This window comes from Cyanistes caeruleus, chromosome 9, assembly GCF_971803275.1.
Source record: "Cyanistes caeruleus chromosome 9, bCyaCae1.hap1.1, whole genome shotgun sequence".
NCBI lineage: Eukaryota > Metazoa > Chordata > Aves > Passeriformes > Paridae > Cyanistes > Cyanistes caeruleus.
In genome coordinates this window covers 10,212,878-10,227,465 of record NC_141709.1, presented here as the reverse complement: position 1 = coordinate 10,227,465, position 14,588 = coordinate 10,212,878, and the positions used below count along the sequence as shown (strand labels likewise).

The window sequence follows — 14,588 nt, the reverse complement described above, 5'->3', positions numbered from 1 at the left end:
TGTGCTCAGGACCCCAGAGCTGGGGCAGGGGTGAGCCCGGGAGGGGCTGCAGCTTCATGGGCACCAGCAGGGAATTTTGTGTTATCCCTGGAGAGGAACTAAATGCACTCTGGTGTTGAGGGATAAAATGAAAGGAATCAAGCCTGCCCTGGGCAGGGTTGCCACCAGCACCAGCATTTCCTTGTGCAGTCTGAAGGGATCTGTCAGGGGCAGATCCCAGGGCTCCCTTTGCTCCGGCCCCCAGCCCAAAGCAGCTGCAAGGGTGGCAGGGCTGGGCTGTGGGTCCGTGCCCAGCTCAGTTCGGAGCTCCCTGTGCCACCACAAGCACAGACTCCAAAGCAAACCCTGTCCATGGGGACACAGCAGCCGTGCAACGCTGGCACCCTGCAGCTGAAGCTGAGCCTGCAGCACCCTGGGGTACCCACACAGCCCAGACAGTCCCCAAGGCTTCCTGGAGCCTGAGCCCAGGCTCAGAGGCCCCAGTGCTCCCTTCTGGGGAGCTCCAGAGGAACCGAATTGAGAGAGCCTCGGAGCCCTCAGCAATCCTGCCAGCAACCCACGGGCTGCAGGACACAGACGGCGCTTCCTGGCTGGGAGAAGCCTCGTGCCCATCTCCAGGCACCACAATCACAGCGATCCCCACAGCTCCAGCCCCTGCCCAGCTCCTCTGTGGGCAGCGTTAAGGCTTCAGCAGAAGCACCAAAGGCCGAGGGCCTTCTGGCCATTTTCCCTTCCCCACTGCACGCCTGGGCAGCTTGCTGAGCACAAGCACCCTTTTCCCCTCTCCCCCTATGCCCTGCGCACACTGGGCACCAGAGAAAGCACCTGAGACACTGGGTATGAGAACACATTCTATATTTCTATATATAATTCTGTATCTATTCTATATATTTCTATTTCTATATTTCTATATTAAAGAACAAAAAAGAAGAAGGAAAAAAAAAACATCTTAAAGAAAAATCCTGCCCGGCTCAGATGGCCCCGGCAGACAGAGAGCCTCTCAATTCAGCTCTCCTCAGAGCTCCAGCAGCACCGCCAGCCACGGGCCCACAGACAAGGGCGGTTCTTGCGTGCCCTGCGGAATCCATCTTGCCACTTCTGCAAGATGGGGCCTGGAGCTGCCCGGAGGACAAAGGTTGTTTCCAGAGCCAGACTTCTGATGGCAGGGCTGATGTCCTGTGCCTTGTCATCAAGGGCTGCAAGAGAGAGGAACAGATCTCCATGGTCAGATCTGGATCTGCAGGGACCCGAGGAGAGCCCCGTGCAAGGGCCAACCCAGGTGGCTCTGGCCATGGCCAGGAGGGAGCAGGGACCAAAGGGATCAGCCCAAAGCCACTGGACACTATTGGCACTCGTGCCCCTGAAATCTCTGTGTGTGCCCTGGCCACACCAGGCCTGGTCCGCACAGGGAGCAGAGCCCTGGGCAGCCGGGGCAGGGATTGCAGCTCCCCTTGGCAGCCGGGGCTGGCAGCCCGCTGCCCTCACTCACCCTGACAGATGCTCTGGAGCTCTCGTTTGTTCCCCCGGAGGTGCTGCCCGGCCATCCCTGGGAACACAGAGCCTGTCAGGGTCCCAGCAGCACAGCTCCCTGCCAGCGGCGCTGCCAGCCCTGGGGCCACACGGCCTCCTGCCCCGGCAGGGCTCAGCCCCGGCCCTTGCCGCATCCTGACTCAGCCCACGGGCCCCGGCTGCCAGAGGCCGGCAGCAGCAGCCCCGAGGCCAGCCGGGGCTCCAGGGCCGGGGCAGCAGCCGGGGCTGGGGCCGAGCTGTGGCGGGGCAGGGAGGGAGCCCAGCCCGGTTCGTGGCTCACCAATGAACCTGATGGCCGCCGCTCGCAGGGACTCCTGCGGGCTGTCCAGGTACAGCAGGGCCCGGTGCAGGTGCTCAGCCGCTCGGCTCCTGTCCTGTGCCAGCTGCAGAGAGCGGCGGGAGGGAAGGGTTGGTGCGGGCTCTGCCCCTCGGCCGGGCACTGCTGCCTGCGGCCAGCCCCGGCCTCCCGTGCCCGCCCAGCCCTGAGGCACCGGGCAGCAGCCGCTGGCGCCGGGCTCTGGAGGGGGCAGAGGGCCGGGGGCTGCCCGGGGAGCCGCGGTGCTGCCCTGCCCGACAGAGCAGCGGTGCCGGGGCTCCATGGGCACACGGCTCGGGGCCACAGGGGGCTGGAGTAGAGCCCGCGGGGCCCAGGGAAGGGAGCAGCGTGTGGGGCACAGGCTGGCGGCCCTGGGTGCGGCACTGGGCAGGGCACAGCTGCCAGCCGCACACACTGAGCTTCTCCAACCTTGGGCTGGGGCTTCCAGCCCGCCCTTACCAAGCCCTCGCCGAACCTCCAGGTCTGATCCACCCGCAGCATCTGCTGGAGATCCTTCCTCTTCAGGAATCGGGCGGAACAGAGCAGCGTTTCCCGGGAGGCCTGGAGAGCAGCAGAGACCCAGAGATGGCACCACAGCCCAGGGCACAGGACCCACGTCCCTGGGCCAAGACCAGGAGGGAGCTGCAGCCTGCGAGGCAGCAGAGCAGGAGGCAGCCGAGCGCCCTGCCAGGGAGCCACGGCAGCTGCCGAGTCCTCACATCAACCACGCGCTGGTTCTCATCATGGCAGTGCAAGGAGAGTGGGAGCAGGCTCTGCTGCACGTGGGACTTCAGGGCCTTTTTCCCCTCCTTTGGTACTAAATCCATCATCTCTTGGAAGATGAACATGGAGCACAGCTGCACCTGGCTATCGTCCTGTACGAAAGGAAGAAATAAAGACCTCAGCATCAGCTGCTTCAGGCCCACCTGGGCACAGGCCTGCAAATGCCCAGGGCACAGTGCCAAGGCAGCAGCCATGGCTGGAGACACAGAGCCTTACATTGTCAAAGAGCGGCAGGAGCGCCTCAGCCAGCTGCAGGCCGAGGGGGATGGTTATCGGGCCACCACTGTACAGGAACAAACGGCTGAGGAGAGCGATGCTCATCCCAAGCACATGGCTGTCATTTTCCCCCAGGAGCTCCACGAGCCTTTCATGCAGGCCCCACATTCTTTTGGCCTGTGTGGAACACAAGTGTGTGAAATGCCACCCTGCTGCCACAGGGCCCAGAGGCCAAAGGCCTGTGCCAAAGGCCTGGGGCAGGAGGCAAGAGGCAGGAGAGCTGGCAGCAGCTGCCTCAGTGCCCAAAGGCCAGCCAAGCGCAAGCCACTGCCTTCCCCAGCCCCACGCCGGCAGCCGCTGCCCCCTTCTCACCATGGAGGAATTCTTGCCGAGCACCACAAGGCCTCTGAGTGCCAAGCGACGCCTCTCCCTGCACTCGCTCTGCAGTTTGTTTGATGTGATCTCCAGGACGCTGTCACGGTATTCACTCGAGTCCAGGCACTCCAACATCTGAAGGGCACAGGCCGGTGATGGGGCAGCAGCGCACAGGGCTGGGCCCAGGCAGCAGCACAGGGCGTGGGCACCGTCCCGGGCGGCTGCGGCACCGAGAGGGCAGAGAGCTGGGAGACAGCTCAGCGAGACAGCGCTGCCCTTCAGGCTCACCTCCACAAGGAACGCCATGGCGGCCAAATCCCCGTGTGCCGTGTCTTTGCTGAGCAGCCCGAGCAGGTAGAATGCAATCGCAGAACACAAGGGTAGGGACACGTGACGCATTGCTCTGATGGGAGGAAAAAGGAACCAAGACCCTGAGCCAGCGGGACAAACCTCTCCATGGACTGACTCCCAGGAGGAGCTTGGCCCTTCTCCACCACCCTGCAAGGGGACCCAGGCCCTTTGGGAAGCAGCTGCTCTTGGGCACCCTCCTCTCCCAGGCTTGTGCAGTGTCCTTGGCCATCCCTTGGTGACAAGGCCCTCTGGCCCATGACCACGGGGACTGTGTGGGGCACCCCAGGCTCGGGGCACAAACGCTGTTTGGGGGCAGCTCACCTGGCCAGCACACCCACAGCACAGTGGTGCGTGCCAGCACACAGCAGCGTGTCCCAGCCACACTCGTCTTCCACTGCTGCCACCACATCCTCATAGTGCAGTCGGCAGAGCAGGGCCTTCAGGGTCTGCACTGCAAACCTGTGTGCACAGCAAAGCCCAGGTGATGCTGGGAGCACGGGCTTCTGCCCTGGGGACATGGCAGGGACAGGAGGACTGGCATGGAGCACCTGTTGGGGCTGATGGCAAGGCCGTGTTGCTGCTGGCATCTCTTCCAGAAGGTATCGACCTTCTCTGGCATATCCAATGTGCTGAACAGCACTTGCAAGAGCAGATGCACCAAGAGACGGGGGAAATACACTGTCACTGCATGTGGGAGACAGGGCAGCTGGAGCATCTTCCATATCACCACAGTTGCCTGTGAAGGACAGAGCAGCCTGAGTCAGTGCTCAGTGCTCAGGTGTCCATGTGGCAGGGCCCGAGCGTGGCAGGGAGAGGCCAGTGGAGATGTAGGGACAGCAGCCGGCCTGGTGGCCCTGGAGCTGCTCCTAGGCCAGGTTGGAGCCCAGTGCCTGATGCAGGGAGATGCCATGGGAGGAGGGAGGATGGAGACCTGAGGGAGAGGTGACCTTGGGGTGAGCAAAGGTCAGTTGCAGAAACTCACAGCCAGGGCAAGGACAGCCGTGTGGTCCCCGTCGGAGGTGCACATGCTGAGCTCTGGCCAGGTGCCCAGCACATCCAGAAGTATCAGCATGGCTGGCTCTGCAGCCCTGCACGAGCACATGATGCTCTTCCACATGGTGGTAGCAGCTCTGTGGGGTCAGAGTTCTGTGTCAGGGGGGTCTGGGACACATCCCCGTGGCCTGGGCAGCAGCAGGGAGCTGAGCTGGCTGCCAGCCCTGCCTCTGCCCACTGCCCTTCAGTGGCAGCCCAGCCCTGTGGGGACTGGCCCCTGAGGGCAGCAGGCTCGGGGGCTGCTGTGCCAGGGCTGACAAAGGGAGGAGCCACAGGGCCCTGGAATCCTCTGTTTGTCAGACACCTGAGCCGGGCTGTGCAGGGGGATGCCCTGAGCCCTCTGGGCACGTGGGCCCTGTACCTGTCACACCATGGGGCCACACGCAGGAGAGCCATCACCACGTCAGCAGGCTGTGCCTCTGTCATATCCAGAAGGGGCCTGTACAGATTGTACTCAGGAAACTCATTAGCCTTGAGCCACTGGTAGATGAACCTCACCATGGGGAGCACCTGGAGAAGGCACAGGGAAACTTGGAAAGCTGCCAGCAGGAGTAATGTGCCCAGCTTCCCAGAGAAGTGCTTCTCTTCCCACCGCACTGCCACGGCCTCAAAGGCTCGCAGTGAGCAGCTGGCGTGGCCAAGCAATTCCTGGGAGGATCGAAGCCAGGCCACAGACTGCTTACTTGCTTTGGACTGGAAGGACCCTCCTCCACAAGCATGTCCAGCAGGGCAGCACTGGCCTTGGTTTTGAAGATGGGAGAGTATGCTCTGACCACAGTGCCCATGGCAGTGGTCTCTTCCTCCCGAATTCTCTTCATGAATTTGCAAATCATCTGCAGCAGAAGGGCAAGAAATGAGGGACATTGCATGGAGTGCTCCAAGCGTGGTGCTGGGCTGAGCAGGAGAGGGGATGGCTGCAGGTACCTGCGCTGTTGTGCGGAAGAGGCCACGGCTGCGATCCTGCTCTCGAGTGCGCTCCATGGCTGCTCCTGGCAAAGAGCGAGCGCAGCTTGAGCTGAGGGGCTGCGGGAGAGGCCGGAGAACACAGCCCAGCCCTGCACTCCCCAGGCAGGGACAGCCCCGGGAGGCCCCAGGGCACAGAGTACAGCTCCAGGGCGTCTGACCCAGCCCCACTTCTGTCCTGTCCATGGGTGTGTCCCCGGGGGATGGGATGGGATGGGATGGGATGGGATGGGATGGGATGGGATGGGATGGGATGGGATGGGATGGGATGGGATGGGATGGGATGGGATGGGATGGGATGGGACGAGGCCAAGCTGGCTGCAGGCCCAGGTCTGCCGCTCACCCTCCTGAGGTGGCTGAAATTGCTCCAGCTCTCCAGGCTGCTGTGCTGGGGCAGTCCCAGGGCCTTCTTTCTCCTCCTTCACCCAGGTCAGCTTGGGGACACTTGGAGGTCTCTGCTCAACATCACTGCCTGGATTCATGGCTACTCGCAGCAGAGGTGGCTCAGAAAAGGTCTGAGTTGGCAAGTCCTGCAGCTGTGCCTGGAAGGCACCTGCAGGAGTGAAGTCTTGGCAAGGCTGCAGGACAGCCAGTCCTGCACTTGGGTCTCAGGGGCTCGTGCCACAAGGACAGGAGACTCGTCGTCAAGGACCGCGGTGAGGAAATGCCACGGTCTGGGCTCGAGCACACCTGAGAAGTGTGGTGCTTCACCTCACCAGAAGTGAAGCCTCGGGAAGGCTGCAGGTCACCGAGTGCTGTGGTCTGGCCTCGAGGTGACCTGCAGGAGTAACGCCTCAGAAAGGCTCTGGGTCAGCAAGGAGTGAGTGCGCCGTGCGGGGGCTCCTCACAGCACCACTCTGTCCCGTCCTGCCCTGTCACGTGCACCAGGCACTGTGGTGTGGCTGTGTCACCACCAACACTAATGTCACCCCATGTCACAAAGGGCCCTTGGACACCCTGTCCCGTTCCATTCCACGGTTACCATGATGCACCGTGTCACCAAGGGCCGTTGCACACGCTGCCCCCTGCCCTGGGGCTCCACCCAGCCCGGCCAAAGTGGCCCAGCTTGGAAGCAATGCCTTGGCCCAAGTGTCTCAGACAGCCCAACAGGATCTTTAGGAACAGCTCAAACCTGTGGCTGCAGCAGGAAGGGTGGCAGGAGGTTTCCTGCCTGCTTTGCATTGCTGCAGGGGCTGCTCCTGTCAGAGCCCCCTCTCTGCTGGTGACAGCTTTGCTCTTGGGGACACCGCTCTGCAGCAGCCCAGGAACACGAGTGGTGCCCAGTGCCGGGAGCGCCACCAGTGGTTCCCTCCTGTGCACGGGGACCCCAGCCCCAGGGTGGCTGTGCCAGCACCCCCAGGGACCTCCAGCCTCAGGAACCCAGGGCAAGGGGAAACCACAGCTGTGCAAATGCTGCCTGTGCCCAAAGCAAATGCAAAGACAGACAGCCTGTGACAAACAAGGACAATTTATTTACACAACAGCACCACCACCAACAATGAACTACAGAATGTATTTATGTTATAAGAATCTTCATAGCAACAATCTATAAAATGTATGTACAATGAAAGGACCTCTATAGCAATTGCAATAAAGAACCTAACTACAGCCTGTAGAACATATATACCGAAGGGACTGTGTCCACCATCTCTGTTATTCCTGCAAGAGAAGGAGGCATCTTGGCCACTCCAGCCCAGCCCTGAGGGCTGTTCCTGTGCACGCTCTGGTGCCGTTTCTACTCTGTCCAGAGCCGCTTCAGCAGCAGCGACTCAGCAGCGCTGCTCGAGGAGACATCACCACCCTCCCCATGGAGGCAGAAGCTGTGCAGACACAGAGCTCTGTGTCAGGGGAGCCTTGGTTTCAGCACCGTGGCCTGGGCAGGCACGGGGGCCCGGGCTGGCCGCCAGCCCTGCCTCTGCCCGCTGCCCTGGCAGCACCCAGTGGCTGTGCCCTGCCAGGGCCTCCTTGCCCTCCTTGTCCCGAGACAGCCCAGCCTGGGCACCTCGGGGCTGCTGAGGCCCAGCCTCGAGGGCTTCTGCTGCAGGCATGGCAGTCTCTCAGGGGAAGCACCAGAGCAGCGGGTGACAGGAACAAGGTGACTGCCTCGGGGCTGCTCGTGGCCTCTGACACCCAATTTCCTCAGGGCTTCCACCACCCTGGCCCCTCTGCTCTCCCCCAGCCCGGCCAACCTGCCCGGCAGCGGTGCAGCCCCGATGGAGCTCCAGAGGAGCCAGATTGAGAGAGCCTCAGAGCCCTCAGCAATCCCGCCAGCAACCCACGGGCTGCAGGACACAGACGGTGCTTCCTGGCTGGGAGAAGCCTCATGCCCATCTCCAGGCACCACAATCACAGCGATCCCCACAGCTCCAGCCCCTGCCCAGCTCCTCTGTGGGCAGCGTTAAGGCTTCAGCAGAAGCACCAAAGGCCGAGGGCCTTCTGGCCATTTTCCCTTCCCCACTGCACGCCTGGGCAGCTTGCTGAGCACAAGCACCCTTTTCCCCTCTCCCCCTATGCCCTGCGCACTGGGCACCAGAGAAAGCACCTGAGACACTGGGTATGAGAACACATTCTATATTTCTAAATATAATTCTATATTTCTATATATAATTCTATATCTATATTCTATATATTTCTATTTCTATATATCTATATTAAAAAGAACGAAGAAGAAGGAATAAAAAAAATATCCTAAAGAAAAATCCTGCCCGGCTCAGATGGCCCCGGCAGACAGAGAGCCTCTAAATTCAGCTCTCCTCAGAGCTCCAGCAGCACCGCCAGCCACGGGCCCACAGACAAGGGCGGTTCTTGCGTGCCCTGCGGAATCCATCTTGCCACTTCTGCAAGATGGAGCCTTGAGCTGCGCGGAGGACAAAGGCTGTTTCCAGAGCCAGACTTCTGATGGCAGGGCTGATGTCCTGTGCCTTGTCATCAAGGGCTGCAAGAGAGAGGAACAGATCTCCATGGTCAGATCTGGATCTGCAGGTACCCGAGGAGAGCCCCGTGCAAGGGCCAACCCAGGTGGCTCTGGCCATGGCCAGGAGGGAGCAGGGACCAAAGGGATCAGCCCAAAGCCACTGGACACTATTGGCACTCGTGCCCCTGAAATCTCTGTGTGTGCCCTGGCCACACCAGGCCTGGTCCGCACAGGGAGCAGAGCCCTGGGCAGCCGGGGCAGGGATTGCAGCTCCCCTTGGCAGCCGGGGCTGGCAGCCCGCTGCCCTCACTCACCCTGACAGATGCTCTGGAGCTCTCGTTTGTTCCCCCGGAGGTGCTGCCCGGCCATCCCTGGGAACACAGAGCCTGTCAGGGTCCCAGCAGCACAGCTCCCTGCCAGCGGCGCTGCCAGCCCTGGGGCCACACGGCCTCCTGCCCCGGCAGGGCTCAGCCCTGGCCCTTGCCACATCCTGACTCAGCCCAAGGGCCCCGGCTGCCAGAGGCCGGCAGCAGCAGCCCCGAGGCCAGCCGGGGCTCCAGGGCCGGGGCAGCAGCCGGGGCTGGGGCCGAGCTGTGGCGGGGCAGGGAGGGAGCCCAGCCCGGTTCGTGGCTCACCAATGAACCTGATGGCCGCCGCTCGCAGGGACTCCTGCGGGCTGTCCAGGTACAGCAGGGCCCGGTGCAGGTGCTCAGCCGCTCGGCTCCTGTCCTGTGCCAGCTGCAGAGAGCGGCGGGAGGGAAGGGTTGGTGCGGGCTCTGCCCCTCGGCCGGGCACTGCTGCCTGCGGCCAGCCCCGGCCTCCCGTGCCCGCCCAGCCCTGAGGCACCGGGCAGCAGCCGCTGGCGCCGGGCTCTGGAGGGGGCAGAGGGCCGGGGGCTGCCCGGGGAGCCGCGGTGCTGCCCTGCCCGACAGAGCAGCGGTGCCGGGGCTCCATGGGCACACGGCTCGGGGCCACAGGGGGCTGGAGTAGAGCCCGCGGGGCCCAGGGAAGGGAGCAGCGTGTGGGGCACAGGCTGGCGGCCCTGGGTGCGGCACTGGGCAGGGCACAGCTGCCAGCCGCACACACTGAGCTTCTCCAACCTTGGGCTGGGGCTTCCAGCCCGCCCTTACCAAGCCCTCGCCGAACCTCCAGGTCTGATCCACCCGCAGCATCTGCTGGAGATCCTTCCTCTTCAGGAATCGGGCGGAACAGAGCAGCGTTTCCCGGGAGGCCTGGAGAGCAGCAGAGACCCAGAGATGGCACCACAGCCCAGGGCACAGGACCCACGTCCCTGGGCCAAGACCAGGAGGGAGCTGCAGCCTGCGAGGCAGCAGAGCAGGAGGCAGCCGAGCGCCCTGCCAGGGAGCCACGGCAGCTGCCGAGTCCTCACATCAACCACGCGCTGGTTCTCATCATGGCAGTGCAAGGAGAGTGGGAGCAGGCTCTGCTGCACGTGGGACTTCAGGGCCTTTTTCCCCTCCTTTGGTACTAAATCCATCATCTCTTGGAAGATGAACATGGAGCACAGCTGCACCTGGCTATCGTCCTGTACGAAAGGAAGAAATAAAGACCTCAGCATCAGCTGCTTCAGGCCCACCTGGGCACAGGCCTGCAAATGCCCAGGGCACAGTGCCAAGGCAGCAGCCATGGCTGGAGACACAGAGCCTTACATTGTCAAAGAGCGGCAGGAGCGCCTCAGCCAGCTGCAGGCCGAGGGGGATGGTTATCGGGCCACCACTGTACAGGAGCAAACGGCTGAGGAGAGCGATGCTCATCCCAAGCACATGGCTGTCATTTTCCCCCAGGAGCTCCACGAGCCTTTCATGCAGGCCCCACATTCTTTTGGCCTGTGTGGAACACAAGTGTGTGAAATGCCACCCTGCTGCCACAGGGCCCAGAGGCCAAAGGCCTGTGCCAAAGGCCTGGGGCAGGAGGCAAGAGGCAGGAGGCAGGAGAACTGGCAGCAGCTGCCTCAGTGCCCAAAGGCCAGCCAAGCGCAAGCCACTGCCTTCCCCAGCCCCACGCCGGCAGCCGCTGCCCCCTTCTCACCATGGAGGAATTCTTGCCGAGCACCACAAGGCCTCTGAGTGCCAAGCGACGCCTCTCCCTGCACTCGCTCTGCAGTTTGTTTGATGCGATCTCCAGGACGCTGTCACGGTATTCACTCGAGTCCAGGCACTCCAACATCTGAAGGGCACAGGCCGGTGATGGGGCAGCAGCGCACAGGGCTGGGCCCAGGCAGCAGCACAGGGCGTGGGCACCGTCCCGGGCGGCTGCGGCACCGAGAGGGCAGAGAGCTGGGAGACAGCTCAGCGAGACAGCGCTGCCCTTCAGGCTCACCTCCACAAGGAACGCCATGGCGGCCAAATCCCCGTGTGCCGTGTCTTTGCTGAGCAGCCCGAGCAGGTAGAATGCAATCGCAGAACACAAGGGTAGGGACACGTGACGCATTGCTCTGATGGGAGGAAAAAGGAACCAAGACCCTGAGCCAGCGGGACAAACCTCTCCATGGACTGACTCCCAGGAGGAGCTTGGCCCTTCTCCACCACCCTGCAAGGGGACCCAGGCCCTTTGGGAAGCAGCTGCTCTTGGGCACCCTCCTCTCCCAGGCTTGTGCAGTGTCCTTGGCCATCCCTTGGTGACAAGGCCCTCTGGCCCCTGACCACGGGGACTGTGTGGGGCACCCCAGGCTCGGGGCACAAACGCTGTTTGGGGGCAGCTCACCTGGCCAGCACACCCACAGCACAGTGGTGCATGCCAGCACACAGCAGCGTGTCCCAGCCACACTCGTCTTCCACTGCTGCCACCACATCCTCATAGTGCAGTCGGCAGAGCAGGGCCTTCAGGGTCTGCACTGCAAACCTGTGTGCACAGCAAAGCCCAGGTGATGCTGGGAGCACGGGCTTCTGCCCTGGGGACATGGCAGGGACAGGAGGACTGGCATGGAGCACCTGTTGGGGCTGATGGCAAGGCCGTGTTGCTGCTGGCATCTCTTCCAGAAGGTATCGACCTTCTCTGGCAGATCCAATGTGCTGAACAGCACTTGCAAGAGCAGATGCACCAAGAGACGGGGGAAATACACTGTCACTGCATGTGGGAGACAGGGCAGCTGGAGCATCTTCCATATCACCACAGTTGCCTGTGAAGGACAGAGCAGCCTGAGTCAGTGCTCAGTGCTCAGGTGTCCATGTGGCAGGGCCCGAGCGTGGCAGGGAGAGGCCAGTGGAGATGTAGGGACAGCAGCCGGCCTGGTGGCCCTGGAGCTGCTCCTAGGCCAGGTTGGAGCCCAGTGCCTGATGCAGGGAGATGCCATGGGAGGAGGGAGGATGGAGACCTGAGGGAGAGGTGACCTTGGGGTGAGCAAAGGTCAGTTGCAGAAACTCACAGCCAGGGCAAGGACAGCCGTGTGGTCCCCGTCGGAGGTGCACATGCTGAGCTCTGGCCAGGTGCCCAGCACATCCAGAAGTATCAGCATGGCTGGCTCTGCAGCCCTGCACGAGCACATGATGCTCTTCCACATGGTGGTAGCAGCTCTGTGGGGTCAGAGTTCTGTGTCAGGGGGGTCTGGGACACATCCCCGTGGCCTGGGCAGCAGCAGGGAGCTGAGCTGGCTGCCAGCCCTGCCTCTGCCCACTGTCCCTCTGTGGCAGCCCAGCCCTGTGGGGACTGGCCCCTGAGGGCAGCAGGCTCGGGGGCTGCTGTGCCAGGGCTGACAAAGGGAGGAGCCACAGGGCCCTGGAATCCTCTGTTTGTCAGACACCTGAGCCGGGCTGTGCAGGGGGATGCCCTGAGCCTTCTGGGCACGTGGGCCCTGTACCTGTCACACCATGGGGCCACATGCAGGAGAGCCATCACCACGTCAGCAGGCTGTGCCTCTGTCATATCCAGAAGGGGCCTGTACAGATTGTACTCAGGAAACTCATTAGCCTTGAGCCACTGGTAGATGAACCTCACCATGGGGAGCACCTGGAGAAGGCACAGGGAAACTTGGAAAGCTGCCAGCAGGAGTAATGTGCCCAGCTTCCCAGAGAAGTGCTTCTCTTCCCACCGCACTGCCACGGCCTCAAAGGCTCGCAGTGAGCAGCTGGCGTGGCCAAGCAATTCCTGGGAGGATCGAAGCCAGGCCACAGACTGCTTACTTGCTTTGGACTGGAAGGACCCTCCTCCACAAGCATGTCCAGCAGGGCAGCACTGGCCTTGGTTTTGAAGATGGGAGAGTATGCTCTGACCACAGTGCCCATGGCAGTGGTCTCTTCCTCCCGAATTCTCTTCATGAATTTGCAAATCATCTGCAGCAGAAGGGCAAGAAATGAGGGACATTGCATGGAGTGCTCCAAGCGTGGTGCTGGGCTGAGCAGGAGAGGGGATGGCTGCAGGTACCTGCGCTGTTGTGCGGAAGAGGCCACGGCTGCGATCCTGCTCTCGAGTGCGCTCCATGGCTGCTCCTGGCAAAGAGCGAGCGCAGCTTGAGCTGAGGGGCTGCGGGAGAGGCCGGAGAACACAGCCCAGCCCTGCACTCCCCAGGCAGGGACAGCCCCGGGAGGCCCCAGGGCACAGAGTACAGCTCCAGGGCGTCTGACCCAGCCCCACTTCTGTCCTGTCCATGGGTGTGTCCCCGGGGGATGGGATGGGATGGGATGGGATGGGATGGGATGGGATGGGATGGGATGGGATGGGATGGGATGGGATGGGACGAGGCCAAGCTGGCTGCAGGCCCAGGTCTGCCGCTCACCCTCCTGAGGTGGCTGAAATTGCTCCAGCTCTTCAGGCTGCTGTGCTGGGGCAGTCCCAGGGCCTTCTTTCTCCTCCTTCACCCAGGTCAGCTTGGGGACACTTGGAGGTCTCTGCTCAACATCACTGCCTGGATTCATGGCTACTCGCAGCAGAGGTGGCTCAGAAAAGGTCTGAGTTGGCAAGTCCTGCAGCTGTGCCTGGAAGGCACCTGCAGGAGTGAAGTCTTGGCAAGGCTGCAGGACAGCCAGTCCTGCACTTGGGTCTCAGGGGCTCGTGCCACAAGGACAGGAGACTCGTCGTCAAGGACCGCGGTGAGGAAATGCCACGGTCTGGGCTCGAGCACACCTGAGAAGTGTGGTGCTTCACCTCACCAGAAGTGAAGCCTCAGGAAGGCTGCAGGTCACCGAGTGCTGTGGTCTGGCCTCGAGGTGACCTGCAGGAGTAACGCCTCAGAAAGGCTCTGGGTCAGCAAGGAATGAGTGCGCCGTGTGGGGGCTCCTCACAGCACCACTCTGTCCCGTCCTGCCCTGTCACGTGCACCAGGCACTGTGGTGTGGCTGTGTCACCACCAACACTAATGTCACCCCATGTCACAAAGGGCCCTTGGACACCCTGTCCCGTTCCATTCCACGGTTACCATGCTGCACCGTGTCACCAAGGGCCGTTGCACACGCTGCCCCCTGCCCTGGGGCTCCACCCAGCCCGGCCAAAGTGGCCCAGCTTGGAAGCAATGCCTTGGCCCAAGTGTCTCAGACAGCCCAACAGGATCTTTAGGAACAGCTCAAACCTGTGGCTGCAGCAGGAAGGGTGGCAGGAGGTTTCCTGCCTGCTTTGCATTGCTGCAGGGGCTGCTCCTGTCAGAGCCCCCTCTCTGCTGGTGACAGCTTTGCTCTTGGGGACACCGCTCTGCAGCAGCCCAGGAACACGAGTGGTGCCCAGTGCCGGGAGCGCCACCAGTGGTTCCCTCCTGTGCACGGGGACCCCAGCCCCAGGGTGGCTGTGCCAGCACCCCCAGGGACCTCCAGCCTCAGGAACCCAGGGCAAGGGGAAACCACAGCTGTGCAAATGCTGCCTGTGCCCAAAGCAAATGCAAAGACAGACAGCCTGTGACAAACAAGGACAATTTATTTACACAACAGCACCACCACCAACAATGAACTACAGAATGTATTTATGTTATAAGAATCTTCATAGCAACAATCTATAAAATGTATGTACAATGAAAGGACCTCTATAGCAATTGCAATAAAGAACCTAACTACAGCCTGTAGAACATATATACTGAAGGGACTGTGTCCACCATCTCTGTTATTCCTGCAAGAGAAGGAGGCATCTTGGCCACTCCAGCCCAGC

General features: G+C 61.9%; 1 protein-coding gene and 1 pseudogene across 3 annotated transcripts in view; both read right to left on the bottom strand.

The window, feature by feature from the left end:
• LOC147651556 (coiled-coil domain-containing protein 180-like) overlaps window positions 1–14,588 on the bottom strand; it is a 241,593-nt pseudogene that overhangs the window by 43,170 nt on the left and 183,835 nt on the right. The window lies entirely within an intron of this gene.
• Window positions 839–13,811, bottom strand: LOC147651568 (maestro heat-like repeat-containing protein family member 7). Of its 2 annotated transcripts, none has more exons than XM_086842832.1 (15): window positions 13,234–13,811; window positions 5,549–5,613; window positions 5,308–5,457; window positions 4,986–5,134; window positions 4,554–4,701; window positions 4,120–4,307; window positions 3,893–4,030; window positions 3,509–3,623; window positions 3,218–3,355; window positions 2,846–3,022; window positions 2,566–2,721; window positions 2,306–2,407; window positions 1,811–1,913; window positions 1,490–1,546; window positions 839–1,196 (listed from the first exon to the last, which is right to left on the bottom strand). In XM_086842832.1, the coding sequence occupies exons 1-15, from the start codon at window positions 13,370–13,372 to the stop codon at window positions 1,006–1,008; spliced, it is 2,016 nt and encodes a 671-aa protein (XP_086698958.1). In that variant the 5' UTR covers window positions 13,373–13,811; the 3' UTR covers window positions 839–1,005. The 2 variants fall into 2 exon arrangements, with proteins under 2 accessions (XP_086698958.1, XP_086698959.1); XM_086842833.1 differs by lacking the exon at window positions 13,234–13,811 and adding an exon at window positions 5,931–7,021.